Below are 21,236 nucleotides of genomic sequence, written 5' to 3'. Positions count from 1 at the left end.
GGAGAGGCTTGTCCCAAAGGCCATCATGGAGTCTCTAATGGTGCCAAATAGCCTGCTTCTCCTTGAGTTCTGAGAGCGGCACAGGAGCTGGGCTGCGGACACCCTCTTCCCTGTCATAAAAAGCAGCATTTTGCTTTCATTTGAAAGTAACGTGCTAGAAGCAGCCGCATCTCAGTGCCCTGAGCTAAGCACTGGGTGCCCTTTGGGGGGGGGGTCTGACCTGGTGTAGAGTGTTTGAGGAGCACCCATGTGCGCCTTGCAACAGCGGCCCCCTGAGCAGGCAGGCCCGGTCCTAGTTCACCGGGCCACATGCTGAGCCCAGGCTCTGGGGAGCTACCTGCCCCCCAAGCAGCCTGTTGTCTGGCATGTGCAGGCGCCGGGTGGCCCTTGTTCTGCACACATCTGATCCTGTCTTTTCCACATCAGATCGTTTGTAACTGTCACTCGGCAATCGGCCCATTGCTGATTTAGTCCTGGCTTTGTGCTGTCACAGCCATTTTTCCATGTGGACTGATTTTGAAAGGAAGCCCGTCCTCGGTTCTGCTCCTCAGCAGTTGTGGGGAGGGGTGTGTGTATGTGCTGACATGTTCGTGTGTGCACACACATCGCCTCATGCATGCATGTACACGTGCGTGCACACCTTAGCCTCCTCCTCTCAGCACTCATTAGAATGTGAAATGAAGTAGGCAGCCAGGGGTTCCCGGCCCACTCCCTTCACCTCTCCTCCGCCCTCTTAAATACCTACTGTGTGCTCCAGCGTGCACACAGCGGAGCCAGTGCTTTGGCAGACAGTGCCCTAGCCTTGGAGCAAGAGATGACCCAAGAGTGCCACGGGACATCATTAAAGGTGCTGATGGGTTGTGGCCCTGTGAGGGTGGTTAAAGAGGGCTTTCCTGGAGCTGATGCAGAAACAAAAAGAGATGGGCTGTCTGGGGACTGCCATTTGCAGAACATCGTGACAGGGACAGGCTGGGGACAACGTAGCCAGGTGCTCTCCACAGGTGGCTACCAAGTCCGTCTCCTCTAGATTTCAAAGGCATGGTGCAGAAGGGACCATGACATGCCTTGTCAGTGCCATAAGGTCTGGCCGTGAACCTGTGGGATTAAGCGGGGTACACCGCTAAATTTAATTCTTCTTGGCTGTAGAGAATTTATACTTACAAATGGAGCCTGCCTAACTCTATTGGACAGTGCTGTGCAGAGAGGCAAAACCAGAAACGTAAAAGCCCTGTCTAGAGGATCAGAACGAAAGCCAGCACGACCAGGCAGTTAAGAGGACAGGGACCATGCAGGCTGTGCCGAGGAAGATATTAGAAATGCCTGGAAGTCGGTGGGGGTGGGACGGGTTGTAGGTGGAAAACTTGGTCTGGACCCTGAGGGTGAAGAGCACCATGGGAGCATTGGGGCCTTGGCTCCCACAGGGCCAAGTGTGTGGCAGAAGGGTCACTAGCTGGGACCTACTGGCACTTGGCGCTGGCTCCTGAAAACAGTGCTTTCTCTGCCTCTGGGTGTCAGAGCTTCTGGTCCTCTGTCTGACTGCCCCTCATCCAGCCCTTCCTCCCAACAGCTGCTGTCTGTCCCGTGTGTGATTTGCCCTGAGCCTCCTGTCTCCTGACAGACAGAGACTGAAATCCCTTTCCAAATATTTTGAAAACTAGCAAAAACACAAGTAGTGACGCTCGTCCAAAGTTAGAAACGATGAGCTCCGGGAAGGACAAAGAAGAGAAATGCACCTCCCTCCCACAGACAGCAAGGGAAACAGCCTCACAGCTGACCTGAGATTCGAACTAGGTGCTCCAGCTCTTGGGCTAGGTTCTTTGGAAACTGTGGTGCCCTGTGACTGGGGACATGGGTGGGCACTTTTCCTAGCCTCAGTGCTGCCGTGGGGCAGCGTCTTAATTCTAGCCATGTCCTGAAGGCACCACTCGCCCCCAGCCCCAGATGCTTCTCCCCCGCTGCCACTCATTTTAGGACCATTCCAGCCAGCCAGCCTCCTCCCAGGGTCCCGCTCATCCCAGGAACTCTTTTCTCTATCACCCGACAACTCTGCATCCTGCTCAGCCCGATTCGTGCAGCTTCCTCAGGTGTAAAGCAGTCGTCTCTGTGGTAGAGCGCGTTAGATGTGGTGATGTCTGTGACATGCTGAGCCAATGGAGAGCGCACACAGAGAGACCTCCCCTCCAGCTCTTATTGCCCCTTACTTTAAACTGTGGGCTTGGGACTTGGGGTATGCTTCTGCTTTACATGGCTTTAACTTTGCATACCGTGCTGCCTCTTCAGAGACCCCTCACACCCAGGGTCACCTGGGACGAATTCTCTGAAATGTATAGCCTCCCTCTGAAAATGCTGGGCCAGGGCCTTTCTTCCCGGTCCATATACCCTCACAATGCCAACAGTTCTTCCCGGCTTCTCCCAACCTTTGCTGGAACGTAAGGAGGACCCCACATTTCCCACCTTGGGATAGGATACTGTAGAAGAGAGTTCTTCAGAAGGTCAGAACTGGGGAGGGGGTCGCAAGTCCCCTTAGCTAGGACCTGGTCCATCAGCACTAGTCCCCTGCCTGTGACTGGAAGAGGTCCCCCCAGTATGAGCCCCACACATCTGCTCGGTGAGAACATCCTGGGCTCTGAGAGCTGATCAACTATGTGACTATGTCATGACAGCGGTAATGACGGCTCTTGTCACTGCACTGGGGCTGCCTTTGAACCCTGTACCACCAAGTCTCTCCCTGTGCTGAGTTTACACTTGTGCATTTGAAGCAGACTCCTGAGGTTAGGGCCTGGCTGGCTTCACACAAACGAGGTTCTTTTAGTGCCCACCCCACTCCCACTCCATCAAGGTCTGTTCTGCAACAGCCGAGGTCTTGATGTCGGTCCTTTGGGAGCAAACCTGCCCTCTTTATTCACTGCCTGTACTTTGCTGATGAGTACGTTACACTTGCTCTCACTGTGGGTAGCTCCCATGGTCGCCTGGTATATACCTAGATAAATGTGGAAAGGAATTTTTTAAAAAATGTATTGTGTGTGTGTGTATGTGTGTGTGTGTGTACACACCTGGGGCTGAGGATGTGCGTGTGCATGGAGGCCAGAGGACAACTTCGGGGAGTCCGTTCTTGTCTTCCACCTTGTCAAAGCAGGGTTACCCTTGTTTCTGCTGCGCACTCTAGGCTTATCCTGGTCTAGGAGCCTCTGAGATGTTCCTTGAGCCTCCCCTTCCTTCTCACTGGATGAGTGCTGGAATTGATGGGGAGTGGTGATGCGTGCCTAAAGTCTGATGGTGGTGGCGCACGTCTTTAATCCCAGCACCTGGGAGGCAGAGGCAGGCAGAGCTCTGAGCTGCAGGCCAGCCTGGTCTACAGAGTGAGTTTCAGGACAGCCAGGGCTACAGAAATCTTGTCTCAAATCCCCCCCCCAAATAGTGCTGGGATTACAGATGATTGCCACCACGAACAACCTCTCTCTCGGTTCCCAGGGTCAAATTCAGCTTGTTAGGTGTGGTGATTGCCTCCACCCTGAGTCATTTGCCAGCCTGTGGAAAGGAGTTTGATAAAGAAATTGAGGCTCAAATCAAGCTGAGACATATAACTGAAATTAGTTCAGGGACAGAACTCATAGCACAGGACACAGTACTACCACCTTCCGCATGAGATTTTGGGAGGCCTTCCTCCTGGCACACCCAGGCTGGGTAGGCTGGGTAGGATAACCCCATCCGGTAGCCACCTGTTTTCCTGCCATGTTGTCCCGCTAAGTTTCCTACCTCAGAGCTGTGACATCTCAGTGTTAGCACAGGCCCTGGCACACGGTAGGGGCTTCATATGTTGTTCCCAGAAGTTGGCATACTTGGAGAAAGGCAGACACGGCTGTTTTCCCAGGGCTACGGCATCATTGCCCTCCCAGAGCTGGCCCCGCCCCTTTCCTGGGACCGTGCTCTGGGAGCTGGCCGTGGTGCTGAAGGACTTGGGCCAACTGCCTACCTGCAGTCCCCTGCCCTGCCTCACAGACGCTTGCTAAGACCCACATTCTTCCCTCAGGAGATGTTTGCCTGGGGACCTACTGTGTGTAGGCACTGTTGACCCACACAGGAAGGTTTGGGATCTACGTTAGGAGCCACCTGTCAGTCACACTGCATTGTGTGTCTTCATAAACATCTTCAAAGCCCCATGGAATTTGGACTTCAAGTGCAGGTTAAGAAGCATTGTAAAGTATATTGGCTGGGTGGTGGTGGTGCACGCCTTTAATCCCAGCACTCAGAAGCCAGAGGCAGGCGAATCTCTGTGAGTTTGAGGTCAGCCTGGTCTACAAAGTGTGTAGCTAGGGCTACACAGAGAAACCTTGTCTCAAAAAAACAAAAGAAAAGCAAGCAAAGACTATTATACCAGAAGGAGGGGCTGATGAGGAGCAGCAAGTGCAGAAGCGGGGTCCACAGCCTGCAGAGGAGAGAAAGCCTTGTGACAGGAGAAGCTGGGTTAGTATTCCTGTGGCTGTAGTGATGCCTTGACCAAAAGCAACGCGGGGAGGAAAGGGTTTAGTTCATCTTACGACTCTCAAGTCAGACTCCGTCGCTGAGGGAACCAAAGCAGAGCCGACGGAGGGAAGTTACTCACTGGCTCCTCCAGGTTTGCTCAGCTTGCTTTGTTATTCACCACAGGACCAGCGGCCCAGGCTGGCCCCACCCACCATGGGCCAGGCCCTTTCACCTCAATCAGTGATTAAGAAAATGCGCCGCTGACTTTGCCTACGGGCCAGTCTCCTGGAGACATTTTCTTCGTTGAGACTCCCTCTTCCCGAGTGCCTTTAGCTTGTGTCAAGTTGACATAAAACCAGCCAGCACAGAGGCCCACCCAAGTGCTCTGCCTACAAGATTGCTACTTTAGTTTTCATTTTTCCCTGACTCCAGCGCCCTCCCCAGACAGGAAGCTAGAAATAGCAGGAAAGGACCGGATGGAGAAGTGTTGAGCTAGACAGGAGCCACGGAGCTGGGCGTCTTAGGTGCCTCTGGCCTGTATGGTGGGGGTAGAAATTCTGGCAGGAGATGAGGTTCCTGTCGAAGGGGCTCCCCCACCCCCACCTCCAGCCTTAAAAGAGTGACAATCCCCTCCTTGTGCCAGCCCGATTGGCGGTAGGAAATAATCACTTTTCACAGGCCCCTTATCCATAGCCCAGCCCTGGGCCTGTCTAATCAGCGGTGCCTAAGATTCCCCGGCTAGAGAGATGGAGAGAGGGGTTAAAGAAAATTACCCTGGCCTCCTCCATGCTAATGTAATCTCTAACCAGATCTGCCCAGCCGCAGCTCAAATTGCTTTTTAGATTAACATTTAATTATTAACAGGGTCCCCTGGAAGGCCTTGGGCTCTGGGAACCCAGGGTGGGGGAGGGAACAGCAGGAAGGAGGTGGGGTGGGCTTGTGCCCTGGCTGCCTCAAAGAGAGACTGATGGGAAGAGAGACCAAGAACATGACCGGGGAGGCCGAGGGGGTCAGGCAGGGAGACACAGCCGAGGGAGAGGGAGGTGGAGAGGAGTCCCGGTGGGGTCTGTGCAGGCTGGGGACCCTTGGCAAGTCTCTGCAGTGGGCTGGCTGGCATTTTCTGAGGGCTGGATCGCAGAGGGGGTAGTGCTTTTCAGAGCCACACAGCCAGGCTTTTACCCCAAGACCACCAACTTGGTGCTACATCTCTTTCCTGGGTCTGGGCCTCTCAACGCTGCAGAGCTCTTCCTGTGTCCGGAAGGCAGCTGTGTGGTCAGGACAGTGTGAGAGAAGGGAGCCTTCTCTGACAGGTAAAGCAGAGGCTGTGGGAACTCCCAGGTTTCTCGGCTTCTTCCTTCCACTCTGGGTTCTGCTGCCTTCAGGGATACTAACTGCATCTTTTTATATGACAACAGGCCGGGGACCCAGCCCTGGCTCTCACATATAGCTGGCACTGTGGATTTTTCTGAAGAGTCAAAGGGTGACATGCTCCCACATCTGGACTAATTCCCCACCCGGTTTCATCCAGGGCCACTGTACATCCTTGGGGCACCCAGACCTCAGTGCCGAGCCCTTGCCTAACTGCTCCCTGGAGCTGCCTTTCTCCTCTGAACTCCTCACCCCGCTGGACCTGGTATGACCTTCCTCTTCAGGCTGCGGACTGTATCTGGCCTTGAGTAGAGCCGCAGGGACGTGCTGCTTAGGCGGTTCTAGATAAAGGCAGAGATGGAGGCTAGAAGCAGCTGAAGTTGTGGCCTCATGGACTCACATATTCCCCAGAGCCCAGGTTTTTCTCCATGTCCGCCCTACTTCAGGGACAGGCTGCAAGGCAGGTGGGCGTGTCTTCCTTCCGAGGGTTTGGAGGCTGGGGAGGGGGGGTAGTTCTGAGTGGGTGGTACCCTAGGCCCTTGTGGCAGGTCATGCTTACATATGTGGCTGGGGATGGCCCCCCAGAAGGTGTTCTCACGTGTTACTGCCCACGTGCCCAAGTGGGTTGAGGGAGGGGAGGTGTGCTACACTGCACACCTGCTGTGTTCTGTTGACCGGTTGTGGGATGTGGGAGTGGCCGCCAGGGAGGACTTTTTCTGTGCCTCTCCTCTCTTCCCAACCCCTCTCAGGGTAGAAGCCAAGCGGATTGTGGGCTTGACCGAAGCTGGGGGCTTCTGGGATTCTCCCAACTGTGATGGACTTGCCGTGCAGTGGCTTGAGGCTCAGGGTCTGACATCCTTGGGCTCTGCCAATTAAAAAATCCTTCTGAGCTTGTACACATTGCCACCCCCACCCCCAGACACACAGTGGCCATTTCCTACTGTGTGAAAGGAAGCTAAAACCAGCCAAGGCTGCCATGGCGGTTAGGTTGAGGGACAGGATGCACTCAGATCTGGATGCGGAGGGCTTTTGCAAGCACTAAGTGCTGTCCTCAGTACCCAGCACCTTGCTAGTTCAGGGCCTGGCTCCCACCTCTTGGGACTCCCTGTTGCCCCCTGCAGCCAGACACAGAGGGATCAATGACAGACGGTAGCAAGGCCGTCCTCTTACCCAAGACAACTCTTTGAATAAAATAAAGACAGTCCTTAGCCAGCATCTGCTCCTTGTTTGCCATGCAGGCATCAGGCATAATTCTCGGCTCAGAAAGTTTCTTTCGGCCTCTCCTCCCCTGTGACAACCCCTTATCTCCAGTCCCGCTATGAAAGGGCACACTGACAGCTGGGGGTGTTATCTGGTGGAGCGGACCTTCTCCTTGGGTGTCTCCCAGATAAGACGTCTTATCAGTCCCCACGTCAGGGATGGGGCCAGAGCATTCTAATCATTGAGGCTTATGACATTTCCCCTCCCCTCCCTCGCCCCCCTTTATTATCAAAGTCACAAAAGGCCTGAGCTTTATAAACAGTCCGATTTGCAGACAGTGTGGCTCTCCAGATGGCCTCCGGCTGGACCCAACGGTGATGATTCTGTGCTGGAGGGTTGAAGGACCCACCATCTGCAGACAGGGTGATGCTGGGCAAGGAGAAGGCAGGCATGAGTGTTTCAGGTGCCCACTACAGCCCTGTTCCTGGCTTGCTGTGTCTTTATGCCAGACCGTTGTTGTCTCTGGGCTTTCATCTCACAACAACCAGACTTTTTGGTGCACCATTCATCGGATGCCTTAGTTTTACTTTATTTGTATATCTGTGTGAGGGTGCGCCATGTCTGCGTGATGTGTATTCATGTGCCTTGTCTGTGTGAGGGTGTGCCGTGTATACATGTGCCTTGTCTGTGTGAGGGTGTGCCGTGTATACATGTGCCTTGTCTGTGTGAGGGTGTGCCGTGTATACATGTGCCTTGTGTGAGAGGGTGTGCCGTGTATACATGTGTCATGTCTGTGTGATGTGTATACATGTGCCATGTCTGTGGGAGGGTGTGCCTTGCTATGTATGCATGTGCCTTGTCTGTGTGAGGGTGTGCCGTGTATACATGTGCCTTGTCTGTGTGAGGATGTGCCATGTATACATGTGTCATGTCTGTGTGATGTGTATACATGTGCCATGTCTGTGGGAGGGTGTGCCTTGCTATGTATGCATGTGCCATGTCTGAGGGTGTGCCGTGTATACATGTGCCTTGTCTGTGTGAGGGTGTGCCGTGTATACATGTGCCTTGTCTGTGAGGGTGTGCCATGTGTATACATGTGTCATGTCTGTGTGCCGTGTATACATGTGCCTTGTCTGTGTGAGGGTGTGCCGTGTATGTACCTCCTGGACTTGGAGTGACATGGGTGCTGGAAACCACACTCAGGTCTTTAAGAGCAACAAACACTCAAGTGTGGAGTCTTCTCCCCAACATCTACTTTCCTGGCCAGACACTGGGGCGATGGAAACAAATAAGACGCGGCCCTCGCCCAATAGAAACTCACGGTCCAGCGGAGACCGGTAGACATGAAGTTGGCGAGTACAACGCAGTGTGACTAGGGCTGTGGTGAGGGACACCCAGATGGCCAGCTAAGCCCTCTGAAACAGCCCTAAATTAACATGGCTGTGACAAGTGCCACAGGCCCAGATACAGCAGCTGCCATGGTCTGGAGGTATGAGGCATCCAGAAGGAGCGCCTTGAGGCAGCCTTGAGAGACCTGGGTCAGGCAGAGAAGGCTGGTGATGTGGGGAGAATTTAAAGGACAAGCTGGCCCCTGGCTCATCTGAGACCTACCCCTCCCCAGTCCCCACAGCAGGACACAGGGTTGGGCAGAGTGGATGGTGATCTGGGAGACTTGAGGATGCCGAGAAGCCCACTCTCCACCTCCCCGTGAAGCTGGTGTCCTAGGCAGAGGTGGAAACTGAAGAACTGCCCTGAGAGGCTGAGGGGAGTCAGAACCGGGAATCAGTCATCCTTTCCCCCAGCCTGGTGGCCCCCATGGCCCTCAGACTGCTTGAACATCCCAGCTCTGGAGACAAGAGGCCCTGGGCGGCAGGAGTACCACAGCAGGCGGGCTGCCCCCAGTCATCAGCTGTAGCCTATCATGCCTGTGTTGGCTGCACATGTGTCAGGGTGGGTGCCCGCCAGGATGCCTTCATCCTGGAGTGAGGTGGGACTCTGGCCTCTTGCACCTGAGTTAGGACCCTAGAATAATGAAATGGCTTTTATAAGCCAGACAGCACTTCCCAGCCAGTACAGGGACTGGGGGACTCTAGGCTCTGGCCTTTCTCCACCTAGCCGAGGGTTTGTGGGAGCCAGACAGCCCCGTGGCGGGGCCCAGGTTCTGCGTCCTCCAGTCCAGCATCACCTGTGAAGAGAAGAGCATAGGCAGGTTTTGAGCTTCAGGGTGGCAGGAAACAGATGGTGTGTGTGTGTGTGTGTGTGTGTGTGTGTGTGTGTGTGTGACCAGTCCTGCATCCCCAGGGACCCTACTCGTGTGATGCAGTGTGACACAGGTATATATTGCATGTGCACAAGCAAGCACCTGCAGTGTGTGGAAACCAGCACACTCCATGTAAATGGGCCGGACTGTGGCATGTGGCGGCGGCGGTGGTGGCCTCGGCAGGCCTGTCTCTGCCACCTGCTCCCATCCCCGTCCCTGAAGAGCCTCCCTGCATTCTGCCGTCAAGGACTCCAGCCCGCAATAAGCTGCACTTCACTCCTCCTTAAGCTGTGCCATTTCTGCCTGATTGTAATGGCATATTTTAAAATTACCAGAAATCAAAGCCGAGAAGTGGATATTGCTGCTTTTATTGCCTCGCTGTGTTGAGACTGGGGGAGGGGACAAGCATTCCACCCTCCCCCACATCTATCCATCCCCCACTTCCTTTTTCTTTCTTTCTTTCTTTTTTCTTTTTTTTTTATAGACAGTAATAGGAGAAAATTGGTTTTGAAACTGAATAAAAGTCCCTTTCAGAGGAAATCTTTACTCACGGGTACCTCTGCTGAAAGTAAAATAGAGCATAATGAAAGGTGGTTACGTGATTGTCTTTCATTTACCGAGAGGCCAGGACAGACGGGAGGCTGCCACCGTCTCGGGGAATACAAGATTGGAATAATTGCGCCGTAACAAGGAGCTTGTTGTGAAATTAGTATCCTAAGAAAGTGGTAGAAAAAGGCTTTGCTCATGAATACTTCATTATCAGAAGCAGCAGAATTCTGGGCTTCAGACACCTGTTTAGTATTAAATACCTTCCCTCTCTCCCCTTAAACAGCCCCTCCTCGTTTACAAGCGGCGCAGGATGGAGGCACCCCAGGCTGGCTGCCAGGGACAGAGATGGGTGGGATGGGGAGGATTCAAGGACCTCGGGGTACCCAGGCTGAGGAGAGAGAATGGGTGGGCCCCACTGGGACACCCCCTTCTTCCACGGTGGCCTCCAAGACTGGCTTGTCCTGGGCCCAGTGCTTAGGGTACCATACCCTCAGGAAGGCAGGCTTTGTGGGGACACATGAACTTCCTGTGCCCCGCTACCCCTGGCATCTGACTTGGTGAGGTGAATAACAAAACGGGCTATGGGGTGGCCCATCTGAGCTGTCGTCTAAGGGCTGCTGTGGGTGACTCTGGCCTGCCCTTCCTACTTGGAGTGAGCACCCTCAGCCACCTCCTCAGGACACCTTCCCGACACTCCTCCAGGGTACCGTGGTGCCACACCAGTACTTATGGTATCAGGGACACCGTCCTTACTGGTTCTACCTGAATGCTCCTGTATGGACCACAAAGATGACCCCGTGAGCTAGGGCCAGATCTATCAACAGGATTATGAGAGAGTGGGGGGTCTACCACCAGTCAAAGCACAGCTTGACAGAGGACTGGGAGTCTGAAACAGTTGGCTGTGACCCACACACCAGCTAGCCAAGGGTTTGTGAGGCTCATGAGTTCTGGTGTTGTTGTGGTGGAGGGCCACCTCTGATCCTGTCCTGTGATGGCTTTGTGGTACCTATGGATACCTCAGTTTCTCCATCGGAAGGAGATAGAATGTCTGTTCTGAACATCTAGCCCGGGGTACACATGGTGGCACCCCCTCATCCCAGAAGCTGGGGAACATATGCTGTAGGCTAGCCTGGACTACATAGAAAGAGGTCTAAAAAACAACCGGTCTCTGATGTTCCTTGGGGTGCCGGGGAGGGTGGGAGGTTGCTTGGAGCAGCTCTCAGTGACCAGTGCCTCGTCTCCCTCTTCACAGGAACCCTGCTGTAGAACGTGCCCTGCCTGGGGCTCCCAGCTCAGTCATGCTGGCCTGCCTGCAGAGGACTCAGGACCCACCCAGCCAACACCTGGCCTGCCCCAGCAAGAGCCTTGAGCTTCGCAAGTGTGAGTGAGACCCCTCCCCTGCCTCCTGTTCCCTGTTTCCTCCTCTGCACACTCTGAATCCCGGGACTTGGTTTCTGCTCCTCAGGTCAGAGTGGGCCATGCTGGGGTGTCGAGTGTGACCCCTGCTGGGGTGTTCATTCAGAACCTCTACACTGAGATACCTTGGAAGGCCTAGGCTCATCCCCCTGGGAGACACCCACAACATGCCTCCACGTCAGAGTTCTGGACGTCACCCCAGCACTCGGGAGGGAGGCCAAGCCTGGACTACATACTTCATGACAGAAACTAGGGATGGGACATGGGTCTCCAGTGAGGCGCAACATGGCCTCTGCCCTGCAGCCTGGAAGCAGCTGTCTACACTGTTGCTGCTGCTCCAACTATTTATTTATCCTGAAAGCAGAATTCTTGTCCATGGTTCCTAAGGACGGAATGAGAGCCCGGAGCCCCACCCCTCAGAGGCAGCTGGTGTCCACTTCCTGTGTGCCCTCAGATGTTTTATGCACTTTGGCAAATGCTTGCACATCTGATGCGGTCCAGCACCTCACTTGGCCATCCATCCTCCAGGTCACCTGCCAGAGAGCTGCCTCTTTCCGTGTCCCTTTCTCTGGCGAGGATGAGCCATGATTTATTTGGCCAGCCCTCTCTTTAAACTGTCCACAGCTTGTTGATCTGATAAGCGATGTGGCAATAAACCCCGTGTTGTCACCAGGTGTGGATGCAGCGTGGGGGAAACTCTGGAAGAGGAGATACGGCGTCAGGGCATGTCAGACCCTTCATCAGTCTGGTGGGTGTGGTCTGGCAGCCTTAACGGTTACACCCCGGGACAGTGTGCAGCCATGTAAAGGACCACTTCCCCACATGGTCGTGCCCACCAGGACAGGCTCTGGCCCCTGGGCAGTGGGTTTACTGTGTAGTTCTCATTTCAGATGACACAAATTCAGCGTCTTTGTATCAGACCATTTGTTTCGCTTTGAACATTCTGTGCATCTATTGAGCTGTTTTCTGATGGGGTGCTGGTTTTTGTCTGTCTTGGTTACCTGTGGGAGCCACTGTGTGTGACATGAGAACAACATGTCTCCCCTGGTTTGTCTTTTGTCTTGGATTCTGCCCCAGTTCACCAGAGCTGAGCTCCTTTGTGGCTTTGGGTTTAAGTCAGACGTGGGAGACCCTTCCCCAGGCTGCTCTCTGAAGGGAAACTATCTCCCCAAGCTTCCTTCCACTCTCTTGTTTGAAAGTAGATGACTTCCCTGATTCAAAAGGCTTCATATATATATAGTATTAAAAAGATTTCCCCAACACTCAGGAGACAGAGGCAGGCAGATCTGAGTTTGAGGCCAGCCTGGTCTTCATAGTGAGAGAAACCTTGTATCAAAAACAAAACAAAACAAATTGTTTTGTAACTTTCCTGGTTTAAAGTGTGAGGTTGAGATCTACTGTGATCAGAATCAGGCAGGTACTGGTCTCTTTCTCTTCTTTTTGGCAACTCTGGGGTTTGAACCAGGTCCTCATTCATGCTAAGCAACATCTCTTGCCACTGAGCTAGCTAGGTCCACCAGGCTCATCCGTATTTATCCACCCCCACCCTGTTTTGTTTTTATTCTTTTTTGTTTGTTTTGAGGCAAGGCCTTGTGTAGCCCAGGCTAGCCTTGAGCTCACCACATAACCAAAGATGACTTTGCCCTCCTGATTCCAGGACGGGGGTCATACTACCACAGCCGGTTCTCGTTGCTGAGGGTTGGAAACTGGTAAGTTTACTGAGCCATGACCCTGTTCAGCCAGCAGTGATCTCTGGGCAGACTCACAGTCTGATTAGCATCAGCAGTCACGCAGCCTCAGACCCAGCGACAGCTGCCGCCTCCCTCCGCCCCTTCTCCACGGAGTTCAGCTCACATCTGTCACAACTGACTTTCACACCACGCATGCTCTTTTGTGGGTGTTTTTTCTGTAATTACATTTATTTATTTTATGTGTGAGCACATATGCACATGTGACCAGGCACATGGCGAGGTCAGAGGACGGTTTGTGGGAACCACTTATCTCCTTCCATCATGTGGATCCCCAAAATCAAACTCAGGGCCCTTGGGCTTGGTAGCCAGCCCTTTAACCTGCTGAGCCACATGACTGGCCCAGTGTGGCTGGTTCTCCAAGGTCAGCTACATTGCAGCACTGATAACACGGATAGCTTCACGATCCTTAGTAACCCACTCCAGATTTCCATGGTAACCTTGTTTATTTGCCTTCTGACCTGAAGAGCCACTTCCTTAGAGGTGGCATTCATGGTGCAACTGTGCACCTTGACAGATGGATCCCAGGAGTCACGTAACGCTCTTTCCCTCCAAAAAAGAGGCATCCCTGTGTGTTCACACTCCTTCTGTGTCCCAAGGCATGCCTGTGTGTTCACACTCCTCCTGTGTCCTGAGGCGTGCCTGCGTGTTCACACTCCTCCCGTGTCCCCAGGCATGCCTGTATGCTGCTCCTCCCGTGTCCCGAGGCATGCCTGTGTGTTCACACTCCTCCTGTGTCCCCAGGAATGTTCTAGCAGCCACTGCCTTTAGCTCCAACATGTTTGCGGGCCAGTTTGCTTCCGGAGAGGACAGCATTTTTGATGCACGACTTCCTGCATAGCGAGGCTGATCCTGTGAACGCTGCTGCCCCCTGCCACCTTGCATCCTGTTGCTAAAAGGACTTTCCAGTTTAATCTCACCCGTTTTACAGTACTCAGTGAAAATGAGAATTTAATGCTTTTTGAGAGCAGCCTCGTGCAGTCCAGGCTGGCTCCAGACTCGTCGTCCAAGTGAGAATGCATTCATCATGCTGCCTCTCCCTTCAGGGAGCTGGACTCGCAGGTGTGCACCACCATGCTGGGTTTGGTTGTGTGTGCTTGTTGTTTTAAGACAGGGTCTTCTATGTAGGCTAGCCTCAACCTCCCCAGTGCTGGAATTAAAGGTGTGGGCCCCTGGCCTCCATGTCTGGCTTCTATGTTATCTTTAGTTTGTTTTGTTGAGTAGGGGCACTGTGTGGCTGTTGTCTCTGGAATGCTGACGATAGTGGTATGCATCTTTCCAAATACTGTAGCGTGCAGATAGCTCTGCCAAGGAAATGCTGGCTGTGCAATGAGTGTTTGTTCAAGTTGAATCGGTCTCCCTTTTATTAAACGTTTATGATCATGAACGGGGCTTGAACATTTCCAGATGGCTGCACAGGTTATGAGCCTGTGAGCAATGATGTCACAGGACACCTTTGTGTTGAAGGATCCTTGCACTCTGGTTGAGCCCCACGTGGTCATGAAGGGGATCGCTCTCTATAACATACTTTCAGGATGTTATTTTAGGCTTGGATCTGTTATTTAAGATTCTTGCTTTAGAGATTTTCAGCATTCTTGAAGACAGGGTCTTGTCATGTAGCCCTAACCTTACTCCCATGGCCCCCATCAGAACAATTGGTTTGTTGTTGGCTGTTACCACCTGCAGCCTTCCCGCACTCCTGTGCTTGGTGACAGTTAAGTGGAGTTGTTGTAAAGCCTGCTCTGTTCCAGGGTAAAACTTAAGCCAGCGTGTGTGCCGGTAGGGCCGGCGTGTGAGCCGGTGGGGCCAGCATGTGAGCTGGTGGGGCCGGCAGCCTTTTAATGCTGTTTGCTCTTTCTTCTCTGGTAATTGTTTTAATTATTTTCCTGCTCCTTGAATGGCTCTGATAAAGAATTTTAAACGTAATTTGATCCAGGTTTTTCGATGAAGATACATAGTGTGTGATTTGATCGCTGACGCCACATAGCACTCTTTGTCTTATGTGCGGCTTCCCGCATGGCTCTAGGGCCAGAGGACCCCAGGTTCCCACCGCTGGCTGCTTCAGCCACCAGCAAGCCCCAGGCATTCCAAGGTGCTGGGGTACAGTCACGTGCCACCACACTGGTCCTGTGTGGGACCGAAGGATCATAGGCTCTTTGCTGAGCCATCCTCTAGCCTCTAGCCTCGTCCCCGTTCTCAATTACATTAGCTAATGACGTGATCTATTGCCGGTCCCCAAAGATCAGCCTATAGTATTTATTAGTAATATTACCCTTTCTAATATTACTAATTCATTGATTTATGCTTTTATCTTTGTTAAAATCTTTCTGCCTTTTGAAGTTATTTTTTGAGTTAGAGACTTAAATTTTTTGATTTTTACTTAATTTTTTAAAAATGGCAATTTCTCTGCGCGTGTGAGAAGTAGCGTGCGCCACAGCTGGGGGTGGAGCTCAAAGGGCACATTGCAGGAGTCAGTTTCCTGCTTCTCCCGTGGGGCCCAAGGACTGCACTCAGGTCTCAGGTTTGGTAGCAAGTGTCTTTACTCACTGAGCTGGACAATGTATGCTTGACAATGATTTTTATTATTTTTTTTTTTAAAGAAAAAGGCCACAAAGTCTAGACTTGTATTTTGAATTTTACTTTCTAGTTGTTTTAAAGTTTTGATTTCTGATTTTTTTTCTTCATCTTGACTTTCCAGAGCCCTGCCTGTCCATCGAAGCAAGAAGATTGTGTGTGTATATGCGTGCACACGTGTGCACACATGTGTGTGTGCTATGATCAGAGATGCCTCTAAAAATAAATTGAAGTTTTTTTGTGTGTGTGTCTAGAGACATATCACCCCCAAAAATACCAGCTCTTTTCTGCAGTGCTTTGTGGTACAAAGTGAGCTTCGGTTTAGTTTAGTTTTGTTTCGTGTTTCCGATGAGGACTGTCTGGTTCAGGGTTTGATGGACACTTGCATTCTCCCCTGCACCTACCTGGATAAGGAGCCACACACCCTCTGCTAGTGAGTTCCAGATGGTTTCTTCTCATAGAATCCGTAATGATACTGCGGTGCTGTTTAATGTGCAGATGTTAGTCCTGGAAACCTTCATGGGAAGAAAATCCTTAAAAAAAATAAAAGTCGTTTTAGCACTTTGGGGCCTGGAAGAGATTTTAAGATTTTAAGCCTGCTTTTGAGCTTGCATTTCTCTTGACACCTTCACCAGTTCTTTGGATTACTGTGTTTTCGTGTGACTCTCCTGCTGTAGAGCTGGAGTAAGCTTTGTGACCCTAACATACCGCTGCCCTTTACTACATACAGGGTGCGCCTTCCTTCTTGCCTTCCTCTATTCTCTGCCCAGTGCTCGCCGGTTAGCAAAACTCGACACTCAGGCACTCCAAGGATCCCCTTGTCTCCACGCCTCCCCTTCATATACACTCAAGGATCTGAACTTAGGTCCTCATGTTTGTAAGGCAGGTACTTTACGGACAGAGCTGTGTGTGTCACTTTCCCTGAAGTGTGTTCTGTGGTTGCTCCTTGTAGCTGACTTCCTGTCTGCAGCCTCAGCAGCTGCGCATGGCATCTCCTGGTCTCGTCCAGTAAAGACAAGAATGGCACTGCGCTGTAACCGGGCCCTCGGTCCCTTCCGTGGTCAGCAGTACCCTCGCTTCGCCTCTCTGGCGTTATCCCAGTTCCTGCTTCTGTTTCTCTGTGTCCTCAAGAAATAGGATCCACGCACCAGCGTGTTAGCCTTCCGCTCCGTCTTCCAAAGTTAGCTGGCTTCCAGGGTGTTGCAGGGCAGCCGTGGGCAATCCATAGTCACGATTTCCTACCTTCCAAAGGCTCCATTCCTTGTACCTCTACTTGAGAGGGTTAAAGAAAATGCAACTTCATGCCGCCCTGCGCTCACCCCACCGCTGCACCTTGTTTTCAAACTTAGACGTCCTCTGTATCCAGTTACTTTACCAGGCTGTCTTGGGTTGACCTGTTTTCATCCCTTTCCCAGGATTGCAGCCTCTAAGCCAGGCTCCTAGCTTTGTTTCCCTCCTTCCCCTCTGTGCTTGCGCTCTCTCGCATGCATGCCTGCTCTCTCTTGCTCTCCCCCCCCCCCCCCCGCACTTTGAGGACCATTCTCTAATCTTTCACAGTTGCTTTGTGTTCCCACTTCACAAACACAGTTGCTTTTACATGTTTCCCCTGCAGTCTGTCTCTCCTTGAAGCACTGAACTGTTACTGCCATCTCTTCTCTGGTGACAGTCGTCTCTGGGGATGTAGTTTGACATCAACCATGACCTTGCCCGAGCTTTATTCTGATGAGGTCTCATGCTTGTTCAGCGTGGCTTACCTTTGGAGGAAGTGAGTTTGTCCTGCCCAGCCGTCTGCCGGAAGTTCATGGTTCAGGAAAGTTGAGACCATGTCCTGATGGGACTTTCTCGGTGTTATTTCTCGGGGTCATGGATGCAGCCACTCCTCCTCCATCGCTGCCGGGCTGCAGAGCAGGTGCGGCATGGCTCTGTGATTGTATTCCTAGTCCTGTGCTCTTTCCAGCCAAGTGTGTTCCATGCACCTCTCCTGTCACTAGAGAGGGACTTGGGCTTTGCATTTGGGATGTCTCTGGGCCTTGAGGGGTGCATGCTGCTGCTCAGTGAGCACATCGTGACTTTTTTACGTTTTTTTCACCCCACTTGATCTTTACAGCATGCGTCTTTGTTTGCATCCAGGCCTTAGCGGCCTGTGCACTCGACATGGGTAATGGCACATTGAGACACAGCTGGGCATCTGGGGCGTTTCTAGTCAGTTCAGTTCTTGTAGGAGGGCCTCACTCTCCCAGGATCTGCCGTCGTTCTTAGATAGGGTCTCACCGTGTAGTCCAGGTTGGCCACAAACTCCTGGCCATCTTCCTGCCTTTGCCTTCCAAGTGCTGGGATCGTAGGTGTGGCCAGTGTGCTGGTTGGGCAGTGACTACATTTCCTTCCTGCTCCAGGGCTGGAGCAGAAGAGCACAGAAGGCCATCGTGCCCGCCTCTTCCCACTCCAGTCCTTTCCAGGTCTGTACCTACCGGAGAAGACATGGGGTCTGGCCAAGGGGGAACAAGGAAGGAGACGAGGGAATTATGTCCCAGGCTCTGCTGCCAGACCCACTCTGATACCTGGATGAGGCTCCTGCCTTTTCCCTCTACATATGGTGATAGGTGTGGAGCCCTCTCCTCTCTTTGTCCCAAGCAGAACTTAGGATGGAAAGGCTGGCCTGAGCTTTGGGCCACGCTGGTTACCTCAAAGGTAGGAAGGTCTTGGCCTTGGCCAGGCTATGGACAGCGTGACCTTGGACAAGCTGATCAATCTCCTGGGACCTGTGTCCCCTTCTATAAAGCAAAGGGACAGAAAGTGGATAGAAAAAAGTCTAGCTCTGGCCCTGTGACAGGTAACATCAGAAGGTAGAGGGGGTAAGGGAGCCAGCTTGAGACCCTGTTCTTTTCCTGTACCAGGGGAATCACAATAGCCTAACTTAAAGAACTGTGACAAGAACCAGCTGCCATGTGTGCCCAGAACACACACCTAAGGGACCAGAAATGGTCACAGCTTACATCTCTAGTAGAAAGTGACTTGAAAAGAAAGAACAGAGTATGTGTGTCCCCTCCCCTCCCTTAGGCCTAAGAGCTGATCCTTCCCAACTGGCCAGAGTCCTAAGGTCCCAAGCCAGACCTGCTCAGCCCCCAGAACCCTCTGTCTCAGCTCTGCAGGCCCTCACCAGAGTTGTGTTCTGCTAAAATACAGGCTCTGCGGAGTCCCAGGGAGGTAATGTGTAGTTGGTGGGGGAGGGTTCAGGGATGGGGGCTCTGCTATGCTCAAGGGCATGGGGGGATGGGCAGCTGTGCAAGATCAGAGGGTAGCTTGTGCCAGAACCTTACCCCCCCTCCAGGATCCAAGATGGATGGATTAAGGGGTCAGGTCCTGGCTGGACCCCACACAGGCCATGTGTGTGAACATTATGACAGGGATAAGAAGGAGGGAGACCGTCACGGGTGGGCGGCTAGTTCCAGCACTTTGCCTGTCCCCTTCCCAGCCCAGTACCATTCCTTGCCGTGACTGAGAAACACTGAAGGGCATGTAACTCAAGAGCGGTAGACTTTCAGCCTGACTGACCCTTCCCTACTGCTGGGCATGCCCTGTGATCTGCCAAGTGGAGTCTGCCACTGTGACCTTCCAGCTGCTGGCATTTCTACAGGGGCCGACAAGACGGCTCAGCAAATGAAAGTGCTTGCTTCCCAGCCCGCTGATGTCCAGTTCCTGGGGCACATGGGAGAGAACTGGCTCCAGTAAGCTGTCCTCTGACCTCTATGTGGGTTGCTGTCCCTCTGTCAAAAGAAAAACTGCACGGGGCAAGGGGTCCTAGTAGCCAGCGAGACAGCAAAAGAAAGTGAACACGTGTCAGGGTCAGACATAGGACATCCGGGAGAAGGCAACTGGAGCAAAAGTGTGACTCTAACGGTGTTCTGCCGCAGAGGCTGCCTGACTTTGCGTGCTTTTGCGTGCCAACAGCCGCTCTCAACCTTATAGGCCACACAGCCAGATGTGATTTAATATGAAGCGGCGGAACTGTTCTAATAAAGCCTCCCTGGTGGTGGGGCTGGGGAAGATGGCTGCCCTCACACTCTTACCTTGCACATGCGAGGACCCAAGTTCCAGCCCCATGATGTGTTGTTTTGTTTGGAGGCGGGGTCTGCCTCCGCCTCTCGGGTGCTGGGGTGTGTGCCTATGCCCAGCACCCCGACTTTATTAGTCTCAAGTACTCTGAATCCGTTCCATGCGCTTCCTGGCTGTTACATATCTTCTTTGAGGAAGTCTGTGCATTTCCTGTTTCAACTCCATTACTCGCCTTTCTCTCGGGGTATGCAGGCCCCACGTGTGTTCTGGGTCCTAGTCCTGTTTCACGGGCGTGAGTTGCAGGAATCCTCCTCTCCCGTCAAGCAGCTGTCTTCCTCACACTTCCTGACTCCCCTTTGAAGCACCAACTGTTTTCATTCTGGTGACGTCACGTCCATTGTCAGGTGCTTTTGTGCAGGTTCTGTATGACTTGTGTTTTCTTGCGAGCATCTCTAGTCTTCAGGCCAGTGAGACAGCGCAGTGGGTGGAGGCTGCTACCAAGTCTGCGGACCTGAGTTGATGCCCAGGATCCACACAGTGGGAAGAGTTGCCATCCCGTGCCCTTGTGGGGCTTGCTCTCCTCTACCACATAGAGTAAATAAAAGGGGTTTGGAACATTTTAGCTTTCTTTGTATGTTTCTGACTACACTCTTAAGTTGATCTTTGCATATGGAAATGGTCCAACCTCATTATTTTGAATATAGCTGTTGTTCTCGCCACCAGTATCTAGATATCGAGTTGTCTTCAACACCAGTCACTGGAAAGACCGCTCTTCCCTACTGAGTGGTTATGTGAATTTGTGCCCTGACCTGCTGGTGCCTCTCTTTTTCTGCCTGGTACCCACAGTGGCTCGATTGTTTTAACTCTTCATTAAGCTTCAGAATTAGAAATTGTTTGGACTTTTCTGGATTCCCAAATTTCAGGACATGCTTCTTAGGTTTTGCAAGGAGGCCCAGGTGCTGTCCTGAGTCTCTCAGTCCATGAACATGGGATATCTTCCCATTTATTTTCTTTCTTTGAACAACGTTTCATCGCTTTCAGATCACTTTGTTCTTCTGTTAAAATTTGTTCCTATTATTTTTGATGCTGTTTTTAACAGAATTAAGGGTTGTTTCTGTGTTGTTTCTTCCCGGTGCTAGGGATAGAACCTGGGGCCTTCTCCCTACTCAGCAACCACTCTGCCCAAGATGCACCCTCAGCCCTGGTGTTTAATTTTGTTTTCTGAACTGTGAGCAGATGGAAACAGAACTGGAAGAAAGTAGCTGTCTGGTAGTGGGCAGAGGCCGTGAGACCTGGGGAAGGAGGCTTGGCACGCACGGCAAGGACGAGTCAGGTCGACTCTTGTGTACGTGGTACGGACTAGAGTCACGTGTGACTGAAACAGCCAGGCTGAAGGGCAAGTGAGAAATCGTGAGGGACAGGCAAGTTAGGGTGGGGAAGGAGGGACATGAGACGGTGGCCACCCCAGGGCTCCAGCCAGCCTGGGGGTGGGGAGGTGGGGGTGGGTGCAGGATGTCCCGTAATTAGATCTCGTGGCTTTGTCCATGTGTGCTCACACATGGGAACGTTCTCCCACTTAATCCTCACCCCCTGCCCCAAGAGAT

The 21,236-nt window shown here is 52.5% G+C and overlaps 1 protein-coding gene across 1 annotated transcript in view; it reads left to right on the top strand.

The window, feature by feature from the left end:
* Fam222a (family with sequence similarity 222 member A) overlaps window positions 1-21,236 on the top strand; it is a 44,214-nt gene that overhangs the window by 14,793 nt on the left and 8,185 nt on the right. The window contains exon 2 of the mRNA XM_057763418.1: window positions 11,094-11,221. Within this exon, the coding sequence (XP_057619401.1) occupies window positions 11,140-11,221 (82 nt within the window). The 5' untranslated portion in view covers window positions 11,094-11,139. The remainder of the gene's footprint in view (window positions 1-11,093; window positions 11,222-21,236) is intronic.

The sequence above is a fragment of the Chionomys nivalis genome, chromosome 3 (assembly GCF_950005125.1).
Source record: "Chionomys nivalis chromosome 3, mChiNiv1.1, whole genome shotgun sequence".
Taxonomy (NCBI): Eukaryota; Metazoa; Chordata; class Mammalia; order Rodentia; family Cricetidae; genus Chionomys; species Chionomys nivalis.
Note: the sequence above shows the minus strand (reverse complement) of the source record. Positions and strands in the feature narration are given on the sequence as shown.